This window comes from Phoca vitulina, unplaced genomic scaffold, assembly GCF_004348235.1.
Source record: "Phoca vitulina isolate PV1807 unplaced genomic scaffold, GSC_HSeal_1.0 scaffold1, whole genome shotgun sequence".
NCBI classification, from domain to species: Eukaryota; Metazoa; Chordata; class Mammalia; order Carnivora; family Phocidae; genus Phoca; species Phoca vitulina.
The window spans coordinates 7901127-7922744 of NW_022589704.1; the positions used below are offsets into that span (position 1 = coordinate 7901127).

The 21618-nt window shown below is 43.2% G+C and overlaps 1 protein-coding gene across 3 annotated transcripts in view; it reads right to left on the reverse strand.

Annotated features, from left to right (window-relative positions):
• Positions 1-21618, reverse strand: part of DIS3L2 (DIS3 like 3'-5' exoribonuclease 2) — a 346894-nt gene that overhangs the window by 118053 nt on the left and 207223 nt on the right. For all 3 annotated transcript variants that reach the window (XM_032399177.1, XM_032399039.1, XM_032399109.1), the window contains one exon: positions 18720-18799. In XM_032399177.1, the coding sequence (XP_032255068.1) occupies positions 18720-18799 (80 nt within the window). The remainder of the gene's footprint in view (positions 1-18719; positions 18800-21618) is intronic.

Genomic DNA, 21618 nt, shown 5'->3' on the forward strand with positions numbered 1-21618 from the left:
CAAAACCCTTTAATGGTTTTTCTTGCATTCCGGAGAAGCTCTTTTAGTTTCTTATTTTTTTGCCATACCAAACTCGCTCTTTTTTGGATCTAATTACTCAGTTTTGCTAATTAATCTCTTTTGCACAAAGAAGGAACCATTTTCTGATCCCCCAAGTTAACAAGAAATTATATCTGTCATTTATGCATGCTTATGAGCTTATGATAGGAATTCACCTTCCTGGTTGTCCCCAAACAATAGCACACTAACTGCTTCCTTTGTTTATATTAACTCGTCTAATCCTCACAATGCTGTGAGACAGATCTCTTCCTACAGATGAGGAAACAGGCCCAGGGAGGTCAGACACCTTGCATCAAGGTCTGGCTCCCAAGCCTCAGCCCTTGATTACTACTTTATGGGATTTGCGTCTTAGTATCAGGTACCCAACTAATTTGTAATTGCTTCTTTCTTAATCCCTATAATGCTACAAGTACTCTCACTGTACCAGTTTTTAAAGGATCATACATTTACTCTGCAGAACACACACTTTAAGACAAATACGTAGAAGACAGTGTGATTTTCAACATAGCCAAAAGTGACTCCTTTATGGTGACAGTAAATATTCACTGAAATAAAAAACCTGCAACCAATAGTCACTTTCTACTTATGAATATACATATATCAATTACAGTTTTAATTTAGTTTTCATATAAAGCATTTTGAATTGCTAAAATTTCTAGGTACCTGAATGCCAATGCTTTAATTATCAACCCTTAATAGTTTTAACACTTCTGGATGGAAATCCTCTAAAAATGTATTATATATTTCCTTTTTTTTTTTTTTTAAAGATTTTATTTATTTATTTGACAGAGAGAGACACAGCGAGAGAGGGAACACTGGCAGGGGGAGGGGGAGAGGGAGAAGCAGGCTTCCCGCAGAGCAGGGAGCCCGATGCGGGGCTCGATCCCAGGACCCTGGGATCGTGACCTGAGCCGAAGGCAGACGCTTAACGACTGAGCCACCCAGGCGCCCCTATTTCCTTTTTTTTAATAGCAGGATATAATTCATTATTAATAACTTAGGGTCCTTAATACAAATATTTCTTTTGTATTTTGCAACAGATGCTGATGTGGTAGAGTAGGGCAAAAGAGTCCAGTCCCCAGGATGTACTCTCAAATTTACTCGTCACTTGGTCACCAAAATGGAGTTAACACTGTTCAGATGCAAAACCTCCTGGTTAATTATAACCACAGTTATCACTGACTGGACCTGGCACATAAAATATTCCATTATTTCTCGATTAAAGGAATCTACTGCACAGAAGTTCTATGAGGTAGGTACTATGGATTTTCAGGTTTTATAGGTGAAGATATTCAGGCTCAGAGAGGTTAGGGGACTCGCCCAATGTCACACAGTGAACAGTGGAGCCTGCATTAGAACACTGTTGGACTCTACTGTCAATGTTCATAACTATCGTACCACAGGGCCATGAGGTCTGGCCGTTTCCTGAAGGGTTTTAATCATCCCACGATGATCAGTCCCCTTGACTTCTTGTTTCTTAGCAGCTCTATGGAGATCGAATTCACGTACTATACCATTCACTCATTCAAAGTGTACAGTTTTAGGATATGCACAGTTGAGCCACCATCAGCACCATCAATTTTAGAACATTTCATCCTCCCCAAAAGAAACTGCACATCTGTTTTCAGCCATTTCCTATTTCTCCCCAACCTTCCCAGCCCTAGGCCACCACTAATCTACTCTGTCTCTACAGATGTGCCTATTCTGGACATCTCTTATAAATGGAATGAGATAGTATGTGGTCTTTTGTGATTGTCTTCTTTTATCTAACGATGTTTTCCAGGTCTTTCCATGTTGTAGCACGTGTCAGTCCTTCATTTCTTTTTATGACTGAATAATGTTCCACTGTATGGAAATACCACATTTATTTAACTATTCATGAGTTGACAGACATTTGGGTGGTTTCTACTTTTTGTGTGTCTCTTCACTTCTTAAACTTTTTTAAAAAAGTAATCTCTACACCCAACATGAGGCTTGAACTCATAACTCCAAGATCAAGAGTTGCATGCTCTACTGACCGAGCCAGCCAGATGCCCCTAAAATAAACTTTTTATTGAGGCATAAAATACATAAAGTATATAAACCACAAGTGTACAGCTCAATGAATTTTTACAAAGTGAATACACTTAGGTAATCACTCCCCAGTTCAAGAAATAGAACATAACCAGAATTCCAGGAGTTCCTTTTGTGCCTTCCACTCAGTCTTTATACCCACCAAAGATAACTGCTTTTCTGACCTCTGCAATCTATAATCATAGATCAGTTATGCCTGATTTGCATTTATACAAATGGATTCCTTCAGTACGTATATAGTGTGTGGGGGGGGTGTATCCACCTTCTTTTGCTCAACATGTTTGAGACTCATCCATGCTGTGTTTTGAATTTGCTCTGTACCACCACTGCTCCATACTCCCTTGTAAGAGTAAATCACATTTTATCCATTTTACTGTTGATAGATCCTTGGGTTGCTTTCAACGTTTTGCTATCATGAATAATGCTTCCATGAATACTCCTGTCCATATGTACTCGTTTCTGTTGCATATATATCTAAGAATGAAACTGGGTCATAAGTGTAGATCTATTCAGTTCCATTACATGCTGTACAACTGTTTTCCAAAGTGGTCGCACCAAATTACATGCCTACTCCGTGTATGAGAGTTCCAATTGCTTCACACCCCCACTAACAATTGGTATTGTCAGCTTTAAAAAATGTTTAGCTATTCTGGTAGGAACACAGTAGTAACTCACTGTGGTTTTGATTTCCATTTTCCCTGTGGACTAATGATATTAAGCACTTTTCCTGTGCTTTTTTTTTATTATTATATATACATCTGGATATGCATTCGATATTTTTATCAGATAAATGATATTCTAAATCCTCTTTAATTTTCATCTTTTCTTCTCAGTATAAAAGTAATATATGCCCATTTTTATAATTTCTACATTTACATTTTACAAAAATACAAAGTTTTAGAGATAACAGAAAATAAATTTTTTTTAATTAAAATTGCCTATAACCCCCCCAACATACCCATTGTTAACATTTTGGTATATTCCTTTTTTGTTCATGTTCTATACATAAACAAATGTTTATTACAAAATTAGCACCATGCTGTACAATTTAGAATCCTGCTTGTCTCACTGCTTGAATATTTATAAGTTGAGTATTTTTTACTGTCACTAATTTTTTTAGAAAGTACCTGTTGAACTCTTCACATATTCTCAGTAGGAGTCCTTTGTTGGCTACAGATTATTATAAATGCTTTCTCCTCTGTGGCTTGCTTTTTCATTATTTTAATGGTGTCTTTCGATAAATATAAGTTCTTAAATTTAATGAAAGCTAACTTATCACCTTTTTCCTTTAAGGTTAATGCTTTCTGTGTCCCACCAAAGTAATCTTTGCCTATCTCAGGGTCATGAGGTTATTATTCTATATTATCTTCTAGAAATGTACATTTTACCTTTCACACTTAGATCTATGAACCATGTGGAATTGACTTTTAAAGAAGGTGTGATGTAGGAATCAAATTTCATTTTTTTCCCATATGGATACCCAATTGATCCAGCATCCTTTTTTCCACTACACTGCAGTGACACCTTTGTTGAAAACCAGGTGACTCTATATGTATGGGTCTGTTTCTGGATTCTCAATTCTATTTCCACCTTGAGTTCTGAATAGCAACTGAATATTTATTATTTCAGCATCACCTTGCTAAAATTCCATCTCAATTTTAATCTTTCCATTTTATATTAATAATAATTTTCACTGAACACTTACTTTTTGTCTGGCACAGTTCTAAATGCCAGGGACTTATTTAATCTTCCCAGCAATTTTAAATTAGGCATTATTATCCCCATCTCATAGACTGGGAAATGTGAGGCATGGAGAAGTTAATTCTTTCCTCTGGAATATGGGCTGTATCTCTTCCCATTTTGTTGTCATTCCATCTACTTTTGTGGAGAAGCATCAGTAGCTCAAGCAACTTTAGGCAGTTAGTGCTAATATCTTTAAAACGATGTTGTGTTTTTGCAACAACAGGCATAAGAGGAGCTTTGTTCCTTTAGCTTTTCATATACTCAGAATTTTGGAACTAGAAGACACCTGAAAAACTGTCTAGTCCAAACACCCATATAGCTGAGGAAGGAGAATTTCAGAGAAACCAGAGACATGCCCAAACTTACATGATGCAAAGATGAGACAAGAACCCAGCTCTCCTGCTCCTATTCCAGTGCTCTCTCTGGTATACCAAAACTGCCTCTCATCATGCAATGAATGTGTTGGATCGCTGAGACTCCTGAACCGGCTTCCAAGTTTACCTTGGTGCCAGATACTTGAGGATGCCTGACTGGTGGGTGCCAGATTATCTTGGCTTTAATGAGCAAGAAAACTGGAACCAATCAGCAGAGCTGGAAGCAGATGAACAGGCCACGGTCCAAATTTGGTTTAACAAGGTGCACTGAGACATCCATGAAAAAAAGAGAATTTCCGAAGCCCAGACCCCACAGAAATCAGGCTAGCTAGATTTGAATGGAACATAGGAATAAGACTTAGAGGGGTGGAGCTGTCTCTCCACTTAATCTTTCCACTTAGATTCTGTGTCCTCAAAACAGGAACTCATTGGCAAGCATCCCAGAAGCCCACTTCTATGCCAGAGGCCTCGCATGACTATTTAGTTACTTGGATTTTTTGAGTCAAGGTATGATTTGGTAAAAAATGACCATATAACAAGGAGAGTTAAAATTGTTCACTCATCAATGCCCCCAGATGAATGGAGAAGACATGCACTTCCTTATGAGTCAACGGTTCTACAGAATTTTCCATTTTTCTCCCCAAGTTCACTATCAGGGGTCATACTATGAAAATAAGGTTTGTCTGAGATCAAGTACTTAGATTACCTGGAATCTGCCTGAGGTCAAAATGCCCTCTGACATAAGAGATTGCAAGAGGGAAAAAAATCAGTGTTTCAAAACCGAGATTAGAAATGACTTCACATAGAAGAGGAGTGTAGGAATAACAGCATTGGAAATACCAGGCATCATGAAGATGTCAGAAACAAACCCAGAAATGTATCCAAGTAGAAAGGTGCCCTGAAGTGGACCTTTTCTTTTCCAAAATCTATGGAAGAGTTATCAGGGGTTCCCTTCTAGAACACAAGGAACAGATTTTAAACATAGAGTTGTTTTTTGTTTTGTTTTGGCCAAATTAAATGTTGCATATAGATCTTATTTTTAAGCTACATGTGTCATACGTTTTCAGCTGATAGATTAAACTTTCCTAATGAAATCTGAGTTGCCTCTTCCAGTATAGTGTTCAATATTCAGGAAGGCCACCCCTTGGAAACATGGCACTTCTGAGTCCAGCTCACTGAAGTGGACGAACCAGGTAGAAGAATAAGCAATGCGCTAAGAGAATGGGGGTGCGGAGGGGCAGGCCTGACTCCAGGGGCTTAAACGAAGGTATTCTGTCTGAGATGAAGTCAAATTCCAAAAGGCTAGGGAAGGCTAAAACAGGAAAACAGTTGCAAGAGCAGCACCTAGAAGGCTGAGAAAGACAGTTCAAGGTGAGGGGAGTGGCTGGAAGGAGTGGTCCAGTACTGAGAGAGCAGACCCGGGCCAGGCCGCCTCCGAAGGCCTCAGGGGAATATACAGGATTGATGTCCACGTGCATAGATTTGTCTGCTTGGGCGCTCTTGTGAGACAGGACAGGGACAGAGCTTCAGCAGGTTAGTGATGGAGCTTTAGCAGGTACACATAGCGAAAGGCTGCAGTGTTCTCTGCACAGTGCTTGAAGAAAGACTCTGATGTAAAGCGTATTTCTCCAACCAATAACCTAGGTGACAAGAGCCTAAGACCCTTGCAATGGTGTGTGTGTGTGTGCATGTGTTATAAGGGCACGGGCTATAAGGTGGGGTCCAGCCAGGGCCACAGAGCGAGGCAGGGTAAAGTATCTTGTGCAAGGTTAGGAGTAGTGCAGAGCACAATGTGATGTAATGCTTTACGTCATCTCAGGGTTGGGTGCTGTGTACGCAGCAGGACAAACAGCAGATCAGGTCTCCCACCAGATGTCCAACTTCAGCTTCTGTAGGAATGCAGCAATTATACTGTCCCTGCAGTGCACTGATAAAATAGTTCTCATGTTGGGGCTGGTAGAGCAAGGCATGGCCATATTCTTCCTTAAAGGGAGTGAACGTCCTCAATGAGACTCTTTGTGGGAAGGGGCAAGTCCCCAGATGGCAGATGTAGAATGAAAGAAGTAAGCCCACGGCCTCTTTCTAGAACCTCTTAGGTCTAGACTTTTGAAAGGCAGATGTTGAGGTGTGGGTGCCTGGATGATGCTCACAGTGTGGAGACAGGTCAGGACCTGGGTGGGCCTGGATCTGGAAGCAAGTGTAAAGCAGGCCACTTCCTGATGCTTTGTGTTACTCTCTGCCGATCTTCCTTTAGCTGTCCTCTAACCTTCAGGAAACTCCTGTCGAAAAGTTATGGTCTAGTTTCAGCTGTGCCTGAGGTTCTAAGCAAAGAATTATGGGGACCATACTTGGACCAAAGTGTTAACAAGTCCCGTCAGCCCTTAAGTTGGTGAGCAGAGGGAATGGTGATTAGGAAGAAGGAAGTGAATGGGTGAATATCCCTGTGGTCCAGCTGTCTTCCCATCTGGGAATCCTTCTCCTCTGCTAACCTTTGGAACTCTGAGCTTCTTTGACTAGAGAAGGCAGTTTCCTTTTTGCCGGTCCCTTGGTAGTAAAGGCTTTCAAGCAATTCCTGGCTCTCTGGTGGGTAGCCTGTAGGTCAGTATGGATATATTTTAAAGAGTTTGGGAGCTCCTGGAGGGTGTGAGGAAAGTAGTCAGGGTCAAAATCCTTAACTGCTATATAAGGGAGCATTTTGTATTCGGTGTGGAAGGCAAGTAAACTCAGCCATGAGGAGGTAGGTAACTCACTCATCCTTCAAGCATTAATAGGAAGCATGACATCAGGTATATTCCAATTTATCCCATTCATCTGGCCCATGGATCTGAGAAGGTATTGAACGTTTCTGCACTTACATTCTTATTTAATTGCACTGTGATCCAAGAAATGATGTATATGATACCAACAACTTTTAAAAACATGCTTTTTTTTTTTTTTAATGTTTTCCGTGTGCTTGAGAACAAAGTGTAATCTTCATTTATGGGTACAGTATTCTACATATGGTTATGAGAGCTAGCCTGTTAGCTGGGCTATTCACATTTTCTACAGTTTTAACAAATTTCTGCTCTGTTTGAACCAACATTTCCTGGGAAAAGTGTATTAAAGTAACCCACTATGAAGATGAATTTATCAATTTCTTCTTGTTTTTCGGTCAACTGTTATTATATATATTTTGAAGCTATATTATTTAGTAATATATATTCAGACATATTTTCCCAATGAAGTGACCATTCTAAGCATCATTTAGTGACTCTCTTTATATTTAGTAATGTATTATATCTTAAAATCGATTTACCAAACATTAACAAAAAATATACTAGCTCTCTTTTGCTTAGTACATGACTGGTATAGCTTTTCTCACCTTTTCACATTTAATCTTTGTGTCTTCGTGTTTATTTCTCTAGTCTAACAGTCTTTGCTTTTTAACTATAGAGTGAAATTTGATGTGCTTATTAATTTGGCACCTTCGTATGTGCTTGTTTTTTATTTATTTATTTATAAAGATTTTACTTATTTACTTGAGAGAGAGCAAGCGAGAGAAAAAGCACAAATGGCATGGGCAGGGGGAGAGGGAGAAGCAGACTCCCCGCTGAGCAGGGAGTCCAAGGTGGGACTCCATCCCAGGACCCTGGGATTATGACCTGAGCCAAAGGCAGACCGCTTAACTGACTGAGCCACCCAGGCGCCCCTCGTGTGTGCTTTTTATTTGTCCTACTTCTTTTTATTTTTTTCTCTTGTCATGTCTTCTTTTAGATTGAAGTGTTTTTGCTTTTCTCAGTCCATTTGCCTCTCTTTACTAGTTTGGAAGTTATTTACTGTATTTTCCCTATTATTTAAAAGATATTTGAAATGTTTATGGAACATGAACACTATAAATACAGTAAATATTATATAAAATATAAAATAATGCAGAAACTGAATATTAAAAAGCATATGTTTATATGTTTTAAATTCTGTTCCAAAGTTAAATCCTAATATGACAAAATTTTTTCAAATATTAATGGTTTTTAGAAAAAGACCCTTGGCTTGACAATTAATAGCACTCTAATACTAGAAAATGAAAATAAGATCTAATAGCCATGTTTGATATTTTGTGTCTATTTTTTAAGATTTCCACTGTGGCAGGGCCAAAAGTAGAAATAGGAACTCTTCCTATTCAAGCAAATGAATTCTGTTTATCACTATGACATGCATGAAAGGCAGAATAGAGTCTGGTTATTGTTTTATGCATTTCTTAGAGGAGCAGAGGGGGCTTCTATTGTTAGAATTATAAGAGGTAATTCTCATTTTTCGTTCAGTACCTGTATCCACAGAGTATGATTACCTAGTAAGTCATCTTATACCTTCCCCTTATCTCCAAACATTTGTGAAGTTAATATCTTTATAGGCTCTCCTTTTTTTTTCTTAAGATTTATTTATTATTTGAGAGAGAGAGAGAATGCATGCAGGGGGTTTAGAGGGGGAGAGGGAGAGGGAGAATCTCAAGCAGACTCCCCATTGAGCGTGGAGCCCGACTCGGGGCTCAATCTCATGATCCTGAGATCATGACCTGAGCTGAAATCAAGATTCGGATGCTTAACCAACTGAGCCACCCAGGCGCCCCCTACGCTCTCCTTTTCTAATACAAACACTTAAAGCCATAAATTTTCCTCCAAGTACTGCTATAGCTGCACCCTTGCATGTTTCTTGACTTTTTTTTACGCTTACGTTTACTAGAACTTTATCTTTGGCAATCCTAAAGGTTTTGGTTTAGGGTTAATTCCTCCAGAAAGCATATGCTTATGATTCTGCCTGGCTTCTGGAAACATTGTTCACAAGGTGCCACTTTAAACTAAGCACCTGGCTTAGAATTTTATGGACCATGTAGATAGTGTTAATTCAGGTGGTGAGATAACTGTCTGGGTCACTAGGCATCAGAAGATACCATTAGGCTAGCTACTTTAGCACATACATCTTTCTTTGATCATCTGCTCTTGTTTTACTCCTGGCTTCTAGGGACTTGTCATACACTCTGGCCAGCTTAGCCATATATTTTAAAAAGATGCATCATTTTAAAGAGTTTTGGTGAAGAAGAGTTTTTCAGGCTATCCATTCTACAATATTACTAAAAATGTGATAAGCAAATATTGTATATATACCTGTGTATACATTTTTCTGAGAAGAGAGTCTATTGCTATCATGAGGTGCTCAAAGGCACCCGTGATCCTAAAGAGATTAAAATCACTGCCATATGTTCTGTTTCAGCCTTACACAAATTAAGACAGCAGATTTTATCTGATGTATCACAGGTCTCCAGGTCAAAGGGAATTCTGCATTAAAATTCTAAATTTTAATTCTAAATTAAAATCATTTAAAGTTGATTTTCATTCTCAAAATGTCACCTGATTCCTACGTTCTGGTATTACCTTAGTGTTATCTCCATATACCAATGGAACCTTCAAACATTCCCAAGACAGTGGAATTAAAAAACAAACTTACTTCCAATGTCTTAACATACCATTAAGACCTGACGCCAGCTTTCTAGTTCTCCAAACTGATGGATGAGCATATTGTCACTGTAGATGCACCTGCTTGTTAAAAGGCCTTTTCTTAACTAGCAAGCCTGTTTGCCAATAGAATTAAAGAAAAAAAAATCTGGCTTTTTGTATCACAAAATTTTTCTGTTTGTTTGCTTGTTTACTATCATGTTAAGGTTCATTCAGGAAGTTAATTTTAGCAGGAAATTAGCACTCTTTGAATTTGGAAATGGCAAGGATGCAGACAGGAGAGAGATGGAGAAAAAGGACAAAATAACACCAGGAAACAGATTGCTGTGGAAGCCTGTAGGTTTGAAATGAGAGAGCAGTGTGGGCCATGCAAGAGACTCACGCCAGAGAAAATGGGGAAGTGAGCCTCAGATAAGCCACCTCACAGAGCTGGAGGAACGAATGTCATGAACATAAGATGTTAAGTCTGATCTCACAGTCTCACTGAGACATGAGGAGATGGACTGAAAGACCTGATTGTGATGGGGGAAAGGTATACCTGATTCCAAACAAACAGACTTGTTTTAGGAGAGCACGTGGAGTTGGCTTATACGTCAGCATATCAGCCTCTAGGTAACCCACAAACTTGGGGTAGATGCACGCTGAAAATAAAAAGTGCAAGGCAAAAAACAGAAAAAGAAACATGGAAAGTATACAACAGGTTGCCTGGTTAGATCGACTAGACCAAATACAGGGAACCATGCATGATACTCTGGATATGGAGATATCCAAGGAATGCCCTGCCCTTAGGAAGCAAGCAGAAAAGGGGAATTAAATCCGGAAACACTGATATTTATGGCTGCATTAAAGACGTGAAGAAAATGTGCTAATAGGAAAGGAATAATTCATTTTGCCAGGAAGAAAGAAAAGCTCCGCAGAGGTTTTATCTTGCTCTTGAAGTCTGACACAGAAGTAGGCAGGGAGGCCGGGCATTCTAAGTAGAGGGCAAAGGGCAAGTGCAGGCTCCGAGGCAGGGTAGAGTGCAGTGGTTATCCAGAGCCTGGAGTGGCCAGCCACCACCAAAGATGTGTGCGTGCGTGCGTGTGTGTGTGCGCGCGCATGCGCACGCGCATGTGTGTTGGGAGGTGGGGAAGGTGGGAAAGGAGGCACTGGGGATTAATCTTGAAGAACTTTGATAACAAAGCTCTACCAAAAACAGTAAGGACCATATCCATAGGTACAAAGAGATTTTCCAGCAGAAAAGCACTCTAATCTGGCTGTGTGTGTACATAATAGAAAAGATAACTGGGTAGCAAAGTGGAGGGTAGATAGGGAGGAGGGAAGGAAATTATTGGAAAGGCTATGACAACACTGCTGAGAAGAAGAGGAATCAGATGTGATTCCAGGATTCCTTAAAAAAAGAAACTTTGGTTGACTAGGTGGCAGGTGATGCCTTTATAAAAGGAAGGGTCAGAGAAGGAACAGGTTTGGGGGGAAGCAAGGTCCCAGCAGCCTTGTCCTGGTGCCTGTCATGCTCTTCCTCCCAGCAAACCCCCAAATTTGGATCACTGCAACTTCTCCCACACCCTGGAGGCTGAGGATTACTGAAGAAAGCCACCCGGACTTGGCAGTATTCCAACTCAGCATACCTGAAGAGTGTTCCATAACACTCTGTGTGATGGGATTCTGGTCAGCTCCCTCCCGTTCCCTCTGCTTTGGTCCCCCCCCACCCCCCACACCCCTTCCCTGCCCTCCTGGCCCTTAGCAGGGGTTCCACTTCCTCTCCCAGTTAGAAGGGATCTTATCAGGTGTGAACACTCAGCCGCAGCACCTGGTCTGTCCTCTCGGTCTCAAAGGAAGAGGCGTTCACCCTCCATGTCTTGGCCTCACTTTGCACTTACACTCTGAATCACTCCCACCTTCTTCTTTAAGGCCTTGGGAAATACTCAACTCCTCTCTTTCCTATATTTTCAATTTCTCCTTCTCCGAAGTCTCTTATCTCCCAATAGAGAAACATGTTAAAATCCTTCCATCTTAAAAACAAAGAAAAAGCCTGCTCTGCCACTGCCCTCCCTGCCTCTGGTACCTTTCACAGCCAAGCTTCCCGAAGAAAGCAATCTCCGGCTGCAGGTGAGGGACAAGGAGGGCTGTGTGGCTGGAGGGGAGTAAGAGAGAGAGGGACGTGGGGAGCAGTGTTAGGGAGGTAGAGTTAGCAGTGGGTCACAGTAAGAACCTGGATTTTTATCCTCAGCATGACATGAGAACCTTGGAGGAAGTGAAGCAGGGGAATGGCCCGAGGGGGATGGGCATTCTGTAAGGACTGCCTTGACCTCAATATGTGGGAAGAAAAGGGCAGATGCAGGAGACCAGTTAAGAGGCTCCCGCAGCTGCCCAGACACCAAGTCCTGCCCCGATTTCCTTTCCTGGCTAATGCCTCCCTCCAGTTCTGGCTCCTCAGCCTCTGTTGTGGTTGGGCACTTGCCACCTCTTACCTAGACCAATGCCACTGCTCTAATCCAGCCTCCTCACTGCTGCCAGAGTGATCTCTCCAACCTGCAAGTTGGATCCTGACTCTCTCCTGCTTAGGACTCTTTGCTTACCACTGCACTCAGGATATAACTCCTTAGCAGAGCATGCAAGCCCCTTTCCCGACTACCTCACAGGTTCCTCCCATCCCAAGTTTCGGCCACACTATATTTTTGGTTCCTTTCAGGACCAAAGTCTTTGTACCTCAGGGTCTCCCCACACTCCACTTCCTTAGCCTGAAATGTTCTTCCTCCCCATTCTTCATTTGGCTCACCCCTGTTTCTTCTCAAGTCTAGGTTAAAATGTTATTGTCCATCTTAAATGTCGGACCCACCCCAGTCCCACATTTAAACCATGGGTCATTCCCACATTTACTTATTCGATTTTACTTGATATTAACCTGGAGAGGACAGGAAGTGCAAGTGTTTCCCGCTATCGTACATCTAGCATAGAGCATAGAGAGTGGTCCTCGATCATATTTCTTGAATGAACAGATGCTCTTGTTCTCCAAGTCGAAATGCTGCCTTCTCCATAAAATCTCAACTTCCCAGTGGGGCCTACCAAGGAATTCATGGTCTCCTCCTGGCTTTATCTACATACAACTACCACCCCACTTGAACCTCATGCTCCCGGTATTCCAAGCTCTGTGTAGTTCCCTCTAAAACACCATGCTTCTGTCACCCTAGGGCTTTGTACACACTCTTCCCTCTTCCTAGAAAACCCTTCACCTCATGAGTGCCTGTAAACACCAGCAAAGAGTCACTGAGCACCTACTCTGGGCCTGGGCATCTGTGGCAGTGAATGGCAGGAAGTCAGATAGAAACAAGATTAGTAAATCAACCAACAGTGGGTGATGAGTGGTGAGGAAAGAGGTCAAGCAGGGAAGGAGGAGAGAAGGTGGGGGTGGGGGGGATGATAGGCAGAAAGGGGAGGGAGGGCCTTACTGAGGAAACAACCAGTCAAATCTTGAGTCAGCCATGGGGCTCTCCTGGGAAACAGTGCTGCAGGCAAAGGGAATGCGGGGGTAAAGGCTGAAGAGCATGTGATGAGGGGGACTGGCGTGAAAGCTCTGCAGGTTCCCACGAAGAGAGAGACAGAGAAAGAAGGGTTAAAGAAAGCACCTGGAGGAAAGAAGTCCAAAAATTAGAACCAAGAGCAAGTAGGGCCCTCCAAGTCCAAGGAAGAAAGAGTTTCAAGAAGGAAGAGCAAAGAGCCAAATGCTGCACAGATGTTGGGTGAACTGAGGTCAGGGACAACCTGTTTGTTGAACTCCCTGAAGCTATGTTGCAAAGGGAATAAGGAACAAGTGGGAAGTGAGAAAGGAGCGGTAGAGGCTCAGGCCACTCTTGCAAGGTATCCTCATGGACACAGGAAGGTGGAAGTTCCTGAGGTGGAGCAGGGCTGAGCAAAGGTTTTGTAGGATGAAGGAGACTGAAGTTTGCACATACAGAGGAGGAAGCCAGACCAGAGGGAAACGTCAAGGGCTGGGGAGCGTGACTTGTCGGGGGAGATATACCAAGAGGGGAGAACAGAACCCAGGAGTGGGTTCTGGCCTGGTTGCTGGGGTTTGCCCGAACATTCACTCACAAGCTCCAGGACTTCCATGCTCTCTTTCCCTTCCCAGAGGCGGATCCAGAGACATCCTGTCAGCAGTTTGTTCTCGAAAACTACTACCACGCATTCTATTGGGCAGGTTCTCTGGTCTAAGCCTGGAACACAGGGACACAGTCTCTCCACATCCTACTTTGGCATCGCCTCCAAAGGCATTAGTCATGACAAGAAACTCTTAGCAGGTGACAAATATAGCCACGTGGGGAAGTTACAGAATTTAGGAATTCTATGAAATTCTTACAGGCTTTGCTCCTAGTCTCTCATTCCTATTCCCTTACTGGGACAGAGCTCCCTAGTCCCTCCTCCTTGGGGAAGGGAAAGCCATGCAACCAGGAAGGCAACAGAGGCAAATCAGACAGGAAGACTGGCGCCCCCTACAGCAAAGCAGGTAACCTGCATCCCCGAGGTCCCTCAGACTGGATGATGTCTGTTTATCTGAGCGTTTTCTTACAACCGGACAGTAGGATGGCTCCTACTTTCTTTGAGTCAGATGGCCCCACTCTGTGGGGACAGGAAATATGAGCAGGTGGCTGAATAGAGGGGTGTGCTCCTTGGGTGGGAATTTCAGGGTTCAGAGATGAAAGCAGCAAGGAGAGAGACAGGCAAGACGCATATGACTATGGGTATCCAGCCCAGGCATTCCCTACGGACTTCTGCTGCGTTGTGGTTAAGGTGTAAAGTCCCCAGAAATCCTCAAGGAGGGATGGGTTTGTTTGTTTACTTATTCCTATTCATTCATTCACTCATTTTCCCAGTGGTTTCTGGTATATTCACAGCGTTGTGCAACTATCAACTATTGAATTCCAGAACATTTTCAACACCCCAAAAAGAACTCCCAAACCCATTAGCAGTCATTACCCATTCCCTCTTCTCCCCAGCGCCCAAATCCTTCATTTCAAAGCCCTGACTAGGATAATGCTGCCACATTCAAAGGCAGAACACTCATTAGAGAATAAAACAATAGAGAAACTAGCCGTGAGAGAGGTGGTGAGCATCAATTTCCTGTAGGATCTGGTGGGGGCCTGGATCGGCTAAGCTGAGGAACGGTCCTGTCTAACAATTTCCCCTCGAGACTGAAGCAAAGCAGTAAGCCTTGTCTAATTGAAGAGAATGGGTTCCTATTATTACTCTGGACTTGGGTCAGCCCAGTAAGGAGGCCCTGACGGCCACGGAGAAGTCTGGACACAGGCTGCCATGTACCTCAGACCTCATGAGGGCAGAAGTGACTCCGTGACGTGTGGCAACGGGCTACAGCACATGGAAGAACATAAAGGATGCTCAGCGGAGGGGTGGTGATGCAGGGGTGCATGCCAGCTCTTACTCAGTACCTCGGGCATGCCCACATGAGAGACAAGACTTGTTCTGGAAGCCCCAACAGGGACGCATGGGACCAATGGAAGGAAACACAGCAAGACAGCGGTATTTCAGACCACGACAGGGAAGGATTTCCTAACAGTCATGCAATCTTCAGGCTGAACGGGCTGCCTATAAGGTAGAGAGTTAAAATGCAATCTGGATATCCAATAAGTGGATGCTGTGGAGGTAATCTGAAAACCAGAGGGTGATGGGACAACCGTGGCACTCCACACTGGAGCGGTGAGGTCAACTGTGAGGTGTGTTGCAAGTGATCTGTTATAGCAATAAGACACAGGAGGTGTGTGATTTACCACCTTTAGATTCTGGGTTATCTTTATAACGCCGCTCTTGTTCACTTGCATCATTCAGTATTTTCTTGAGTGGATTGCTCCATGTTGAAGTTAGCGGGCCGGGTAATGCTCAGGGGAATGTTTCGCTCAAGTGTATTTTTAAGCTCCAGGAGGCAGGGAATCAGCAGGACTGGTAGAATCCCTTCCAGAGCTGAGATTCCTTGAGGGGAGGGGGCACCCCCTCCTCAGCCTGCTGACATAATCCTGACCTCCCAGAAAACAGGCGTCACTGCCTTTCTGCAGAACTGATCTGAGGCTGTCAGGTCTAAGTCTCACACCTACAGGAGATACTAGTCACCAGTCCCAAGGGTACATGTGAACGCCAAAGAATGGGACAGTGAGGACTAGATAAAGTTAACATCTGCCTGAGTGTCTTATTTGCACAGAACAGTCATTCAGATGATTTCAACAGGTCCAAAGGAAAGTCTGACCTCTATATTTTCTTTAAATAAAAATGGTTATAGTTGATGTAAATATGCCCAGAAAACATTATTTGCTTCTTGAAACATTAAACATTTTTTCCTCTAAGCAAAAATTGACATGAACTGGTAACTAACGGAACCCAAACTCAGCCAACCTCGCCCCAATCCAAACTGGAATTGACTTTCGCTTTTCATCCCCCTGGATAAATAGCCTTGGCAGAAACCCTTGTCCCAAAGGCCAACTGTAGAAGTGCCACCATAAAACCACTTGACTGACCAACTCCAGCCTTTTCGGATTCTTCCCTGACTACTTTTCCATGTCCTTTTTCTGCTGCTCTGCCAAATGACCAGATGTTAATGACTCCTCTGGAATGCAGGAATAACTAAGCAGATGGAAGGTATCTGATCACCTGGTGCAGTGCGCTACTGGGCAGCCTGTGATTTCTGGCACCTCATAATTTTTTTTTATTACAAAACTTTTTTTCATTACAAAACTATTATTACCACATTATAAAAATGTGGAAACTAGAGAAAAGAGAAAAATCACTTATGATCCCATCATCCTAATAAAATTGCTGCTTGCATTTTGGTGAGTTGTCTACTTTCCTCCAGGGCTCTCTGTGTATGTAGTTCTATGGACTACATACATTTAGCTTATTTGTCCCCACCTCCTCTGAAAAGGATGTCTGGTGGCTTAGATAAATGTGTATCATCTGACAGTCAACTGCATGTAGACACAGTCTCTCCCAAACCAGCTTGTCCTCTCGCCGCCCTGGCTTCTAACTTGTAAATTCCATCTCTGCATCATCCAGGTTGAAACTTTTCCTCCACCTTGGGTAGTGCAAAGACTCCTCTCCCTCAATCCCAACATCCATTTCCAGTGATTCTTCAGTCATTACCCCTTTGTCACATCTGCCCTCCCCGCCCTCCTTAGTATTGCCACCACCCCTGGTCCCGTTTATGACCCATTTCCATAAGTAATTACGAAGCTTTTCTGCCTCTACTTTGCCTCCTTCTCCTTCATCTTGTACTGCTAAATTATTTTCCTTACTTTGACTGCTCTCCTTGAACAAGAAATTGAAAACAACTAGTTTTCAATTGTCTGGCACAGAACATTCTTTGGTTAGTAATTTACAAACGTGTACCATTTGTGCCCAATCTACTTTTCCTGCCCTATCTTTTACCACTTCCCTACCAGAACCCTCTGCTGGTACTCTGCTACCCTAGACAGCAGACGTAGTGTGTAGTGTATAGAGCGAGTGGGGCAGGACATGTGCCTGCTCTCTGGGGTCCCTGCAAGAATACCATCCAGGCCAGCTGAGATGCGGTAACAGCTGCTAGACCTTGCCTTCTGCCACTGACAGCTATAAAAGTGGACAAGATAAATGCAACAACTTTTTTCAAGCATTAGACTCCAAACAGAGCAGGGCTGTGAACCCAGAGAGAAGGGAAATACAGGAAGTGAGGTTCATTGTTACCAGGCTCTTGCCTGGGAGCACTTTTCATGCTGGAGCTCACATAGAGTGACATGCTCAAGCCTTTGCACTTAGCAAATGTTGTTCAGAAGACGAGAACCCAACCCAGTATTTGCTTTTTTAAGTAGGCTGCTCACATTCTGGATTTTAAAAATCTGTAATTATTCCAAAATTTCTAGGGGAACTTTTCTCTCTTTATGTTTTATGCTTCTTTCAATTTTTTTTAGTTGAAATTACTGAGCAACCTTGCCTACAGTTTCAAGGAGGACTCCCACTAAAAGAAGGTAAAAGCATTTTTAGGCAACGACGTTTTCTGTCTCTCAGCCTCCAGCTACTAATCTTCACTGCCTACTACAGTAGAGAAGAGATCACACACGGAACCTATGTGGAGTTTTACGTCAATGAGATACAGACACCTTGGCAATATTTTAAAAGACTTTGTCGCAGACTGAAACCTCAAGGGTGGATACCCATCATCAGCAAGCCGTCAAAGCCCACGACAGTGCTGAAGCCGTATCCAAGAATGACTAAAGCCAAGGCAGTCACCTAGACGCCAGCCTAGAGAGGGGCAAGAAGTAGCTAGACTAGAAGCAGCACATGGGAGGGGCACTAGAACGGGGATTGATAGGGTTTGCTCTTCTCCCACCCCACACACTTTCCTTACCCCTCGCCCCACCGTAGTTTTCAAATCCCATACTCTTTCCTGCTTAGTTCCATCCCAAAAGAATGTTTAAAGAGCCCCTACCAGCTGCCTTTCGTAATCTGCTGGACAGATGAAGACCTCCTGGGAGTAGGGCAGGCTTCTCCAGTGCAGGTCTGGGGGGCATTCGGTAGGGAAGGTGCTCCTACTACCCACTGCTGAGTATGCCTTTGGAGAGTACCTCCAAATCATCCCAATCTGTTGGTAACTGCAGGTGAAGAACCCAATGCTTCTCCTAAGCAGAGCTTAAGGGCTTTCTTCTTGAACACACTGCATCCAAACTGCAACTTCCTGAGGAGCCAAGGCCTGGAAATAGTCCTTCTGCCCTCCCTGCTGCATCCGCGGAGGCCCGGAAGAGTCCCGGGGAGAGGACCTTTCTTATTTTCACCCTTGTCAAAGTCACCACAGGAACACAATCTTTAAGTCCCATACTGTGAAGTCTTAGGAACAAAGCAAACCCAACCCTGCACATTATATCGCCTGGGGAATACACGGCAGCCAGGCTGACCAGAAAGGCACGCAGACGGCCTGCTACCCAGAAAAGTATAGAAATTTCCATCCTACCATCAGCAAGTGGCTTGCAGGAGAGGGCATCATCGAGGTCGCGGGCAGTTGATGGGTCAATGGTGAAGATACAGTCTTTCCTAGGAAAGATTGAAGATATGATTAGCGATGCCACAAATACTAGAGCCTTTACCCCACTGTACTAGAGTTTTAAAGAACGGTTACTTTGCAAACGTGCAAATGGTAGGCAAAGGGAAGAGTGACTTCTGTCATGGCTCTCTGAGAAGGGGATCTTTAGTCAACAGTGAGATGGGAGAGACAAATGTGGGAAGCTACCAAGACTCCACAGTATCTCTGAGGGTCTTCCTCTTTCTGTGACCTGGCACCTACTTCTCCTTGAGCCTGAGCAAGAAGTGTGAGTGGGTAGAGTGAGGTGGCTTCCATGGACGAGGCTTCCCAGAAAGTTTTCTGACATGAGGAGCAAGTGCCTTTGGTAAGTTACTCTCCGAAGGTAAGTTCTTGCTTTTGCCTCCCTCTTCCTCAGTGGCTAATGGGAACCTGTCCTTCAAGGATGTACGTGAGGATGACTTACTGCTCCTTCTCCTATCTCGCCAAAGTGGGGGTTTGCCAAAGAATAAGCCATCTGACTTGTTGTGACAAAGGGGAGAGGACCCAAGAAAAGTTTTACCAAAAAAAACTTTGGGCCATACAGTTAGCCATAATACAACTGTACTTGGAAATGTACCTAATCAGGTTGTTTCCATGGAACAATTGTATATTTCACCCAAGCTCACAGAATCAGTATGCCCTCTCTCCCCTTATCTTCACATGCTACCCCTACGCATATCTCCCTCTTAATCTGTGAAGTGCGGGGACATTCTCGTTTTGCTTTAGAGCTTCCCAAATAACATGCCCTACCCAGGCACCAATCCAGCCACATAAATACCTGCGGTTTGGGCAGTCTGTCCACAGTTCTTCACACCTCCTGCATTCCCTCCCCAGGCACTGGCCTGGGGCTTGGGGTGCTTGGCAGGAGGCACCTGCCCTCCCCCACGCAGGCTCTCTAGCTGGTGCCCTCTGCTGCCTCTGGACTCGTCCCAAGTTCTCCCTCCATGTCCTCAGTACCAGCAGTAGCACCGCTTCCATGCCCCGGTCTCCTCCGGGGGCATCAGCACTCATGATGGGAAGAGTCCTGGTACCCGCCACAATTAGACTGGTTTGGTTTGTACAAACTTCTTTCCTTGGGTCGCTCCTCTGCTTAAAGTGTCCCCAAAGCCCTCAGAGGCTGCCAAGCTGGCTCTGGTGCTGGCTTGCAAAGCTCTTGGGGCCTTCCCTCCTCTGTCCCCTTACTCCTAATAACCCTCAGCAGCCCACTCTGACCCCTCACGGCGATCAGCTCACCCCTGCAATAGCTCGATCCTAGGACAGTGTCCATTCTAAGATGCCCCATCAATTCAACAATAGCTTTTTAGGGAAACAAAAACCCCGACCACATTAAATATATACATTGATTTTAATGTATTTCAGGATTTGAGAAATGTCAAAATGTTAAAAAGAGAGACAGACAGACTCTTAAATGGTAAATGAATATACAGATAACCAAACTGTGGTACATCTATACAAGGGAATACTAATTAGCAACAAAAAGGAACTAATTGCTCCTACATGTTAACAACTTGAAATCTCAAAGTTTCTACGCTAAGTTAAAAACACCATTCTCATGAGCTTATATAATGTATAATTCCATTTCTATGGCAGTCTCAAAAAGACAAAATTCTATGACAGCAGATCAGTGGTTGCCAGGGGCTGAGGGTGCTTGTTGTGGGAGAACAGAGCTTTCCTGTATCTTGACTCTCATGGTGGTTACATGAATCTATACATGTCTTAAAATTCATATAACAGTACAAGGTCAACTTCACTGTTCATTAATTTAAAAATTAAAATTTTAAAAAAGATTTTATTTGACAGAATATGCAAGCAGGGAGAGGGACAGAGAGGCAGAGGGGTACAGGGGGAGGGAGAGGGAAAGGGAGAGAATCCCAAGCCGACTCTACACTGAGTATGGAGCCTGACATGGGGCTTGATCTCATAACCCCAAGATCATGACCTGAGCCAAAACCGGGAGTTGGACACTTAACCAACTGAGCCACTCAGGTGCTGCTAAAAATAAACAATTTTAAATATGATTTTTGAATCAAGGGAAGTAAAAGATATGCATTCATTGTTAATAGAGTTGATGAATAGGTGCTGCAATTACTAAAATTTCCCTCTATGCTTTTCCATATTATTCAAAATTTTCACTATAACTTTTACTTTCATAAGTGGAAAAAAATCAGCACTGCAGATAATCTCCCCCAAACAAAAAATAATTGTCCATCACATATATAATATTGCTTATAAAGACGTTTGGCAACTTTGTAGACTCGTACTGCAGAATACAGTGAATGGCTTTAAAATGATGAGTCATGTAAAACTATAAACTCACTGGTGTACGAAGAGAAGAGGGCGAGGAAAGTTGGGCGCGACTCGGGTGGAAGACACAAGAACATTTAGAGTGCAGTCCTAGGAAGAGTGGCTTCTCAGGCCATCCAGTCTTCTCACTAAACAATGGAAGAAGAGGTGCTGACAGTGGGGGGAACATAAATGTGGAGGTCTCGGGATATAAAGAAATAATTTCTGTTCCACCATCTAAAAGAAGACGTAAATATGGCACAGTGCCAGATGAAAAGAGAAACACCACATGTTCCCTGGAAAGTAAGCTCCCCAAAGGCTGTGTTGCAGTGTTATGATGAACAGAGGCTGCAACTCCCAAGTGTTTGCTGAATGAATGCACGCATGCTGACAGCAAGAGACAGGGAAGTGAAATTAATCCTGACACCAAAGTAATGGGCTCTGAATTGGTGAGGACCTTGAACTTGATTCACAAGGCAAGGAAGGAACTGACTGCTTGTTTCTTTTT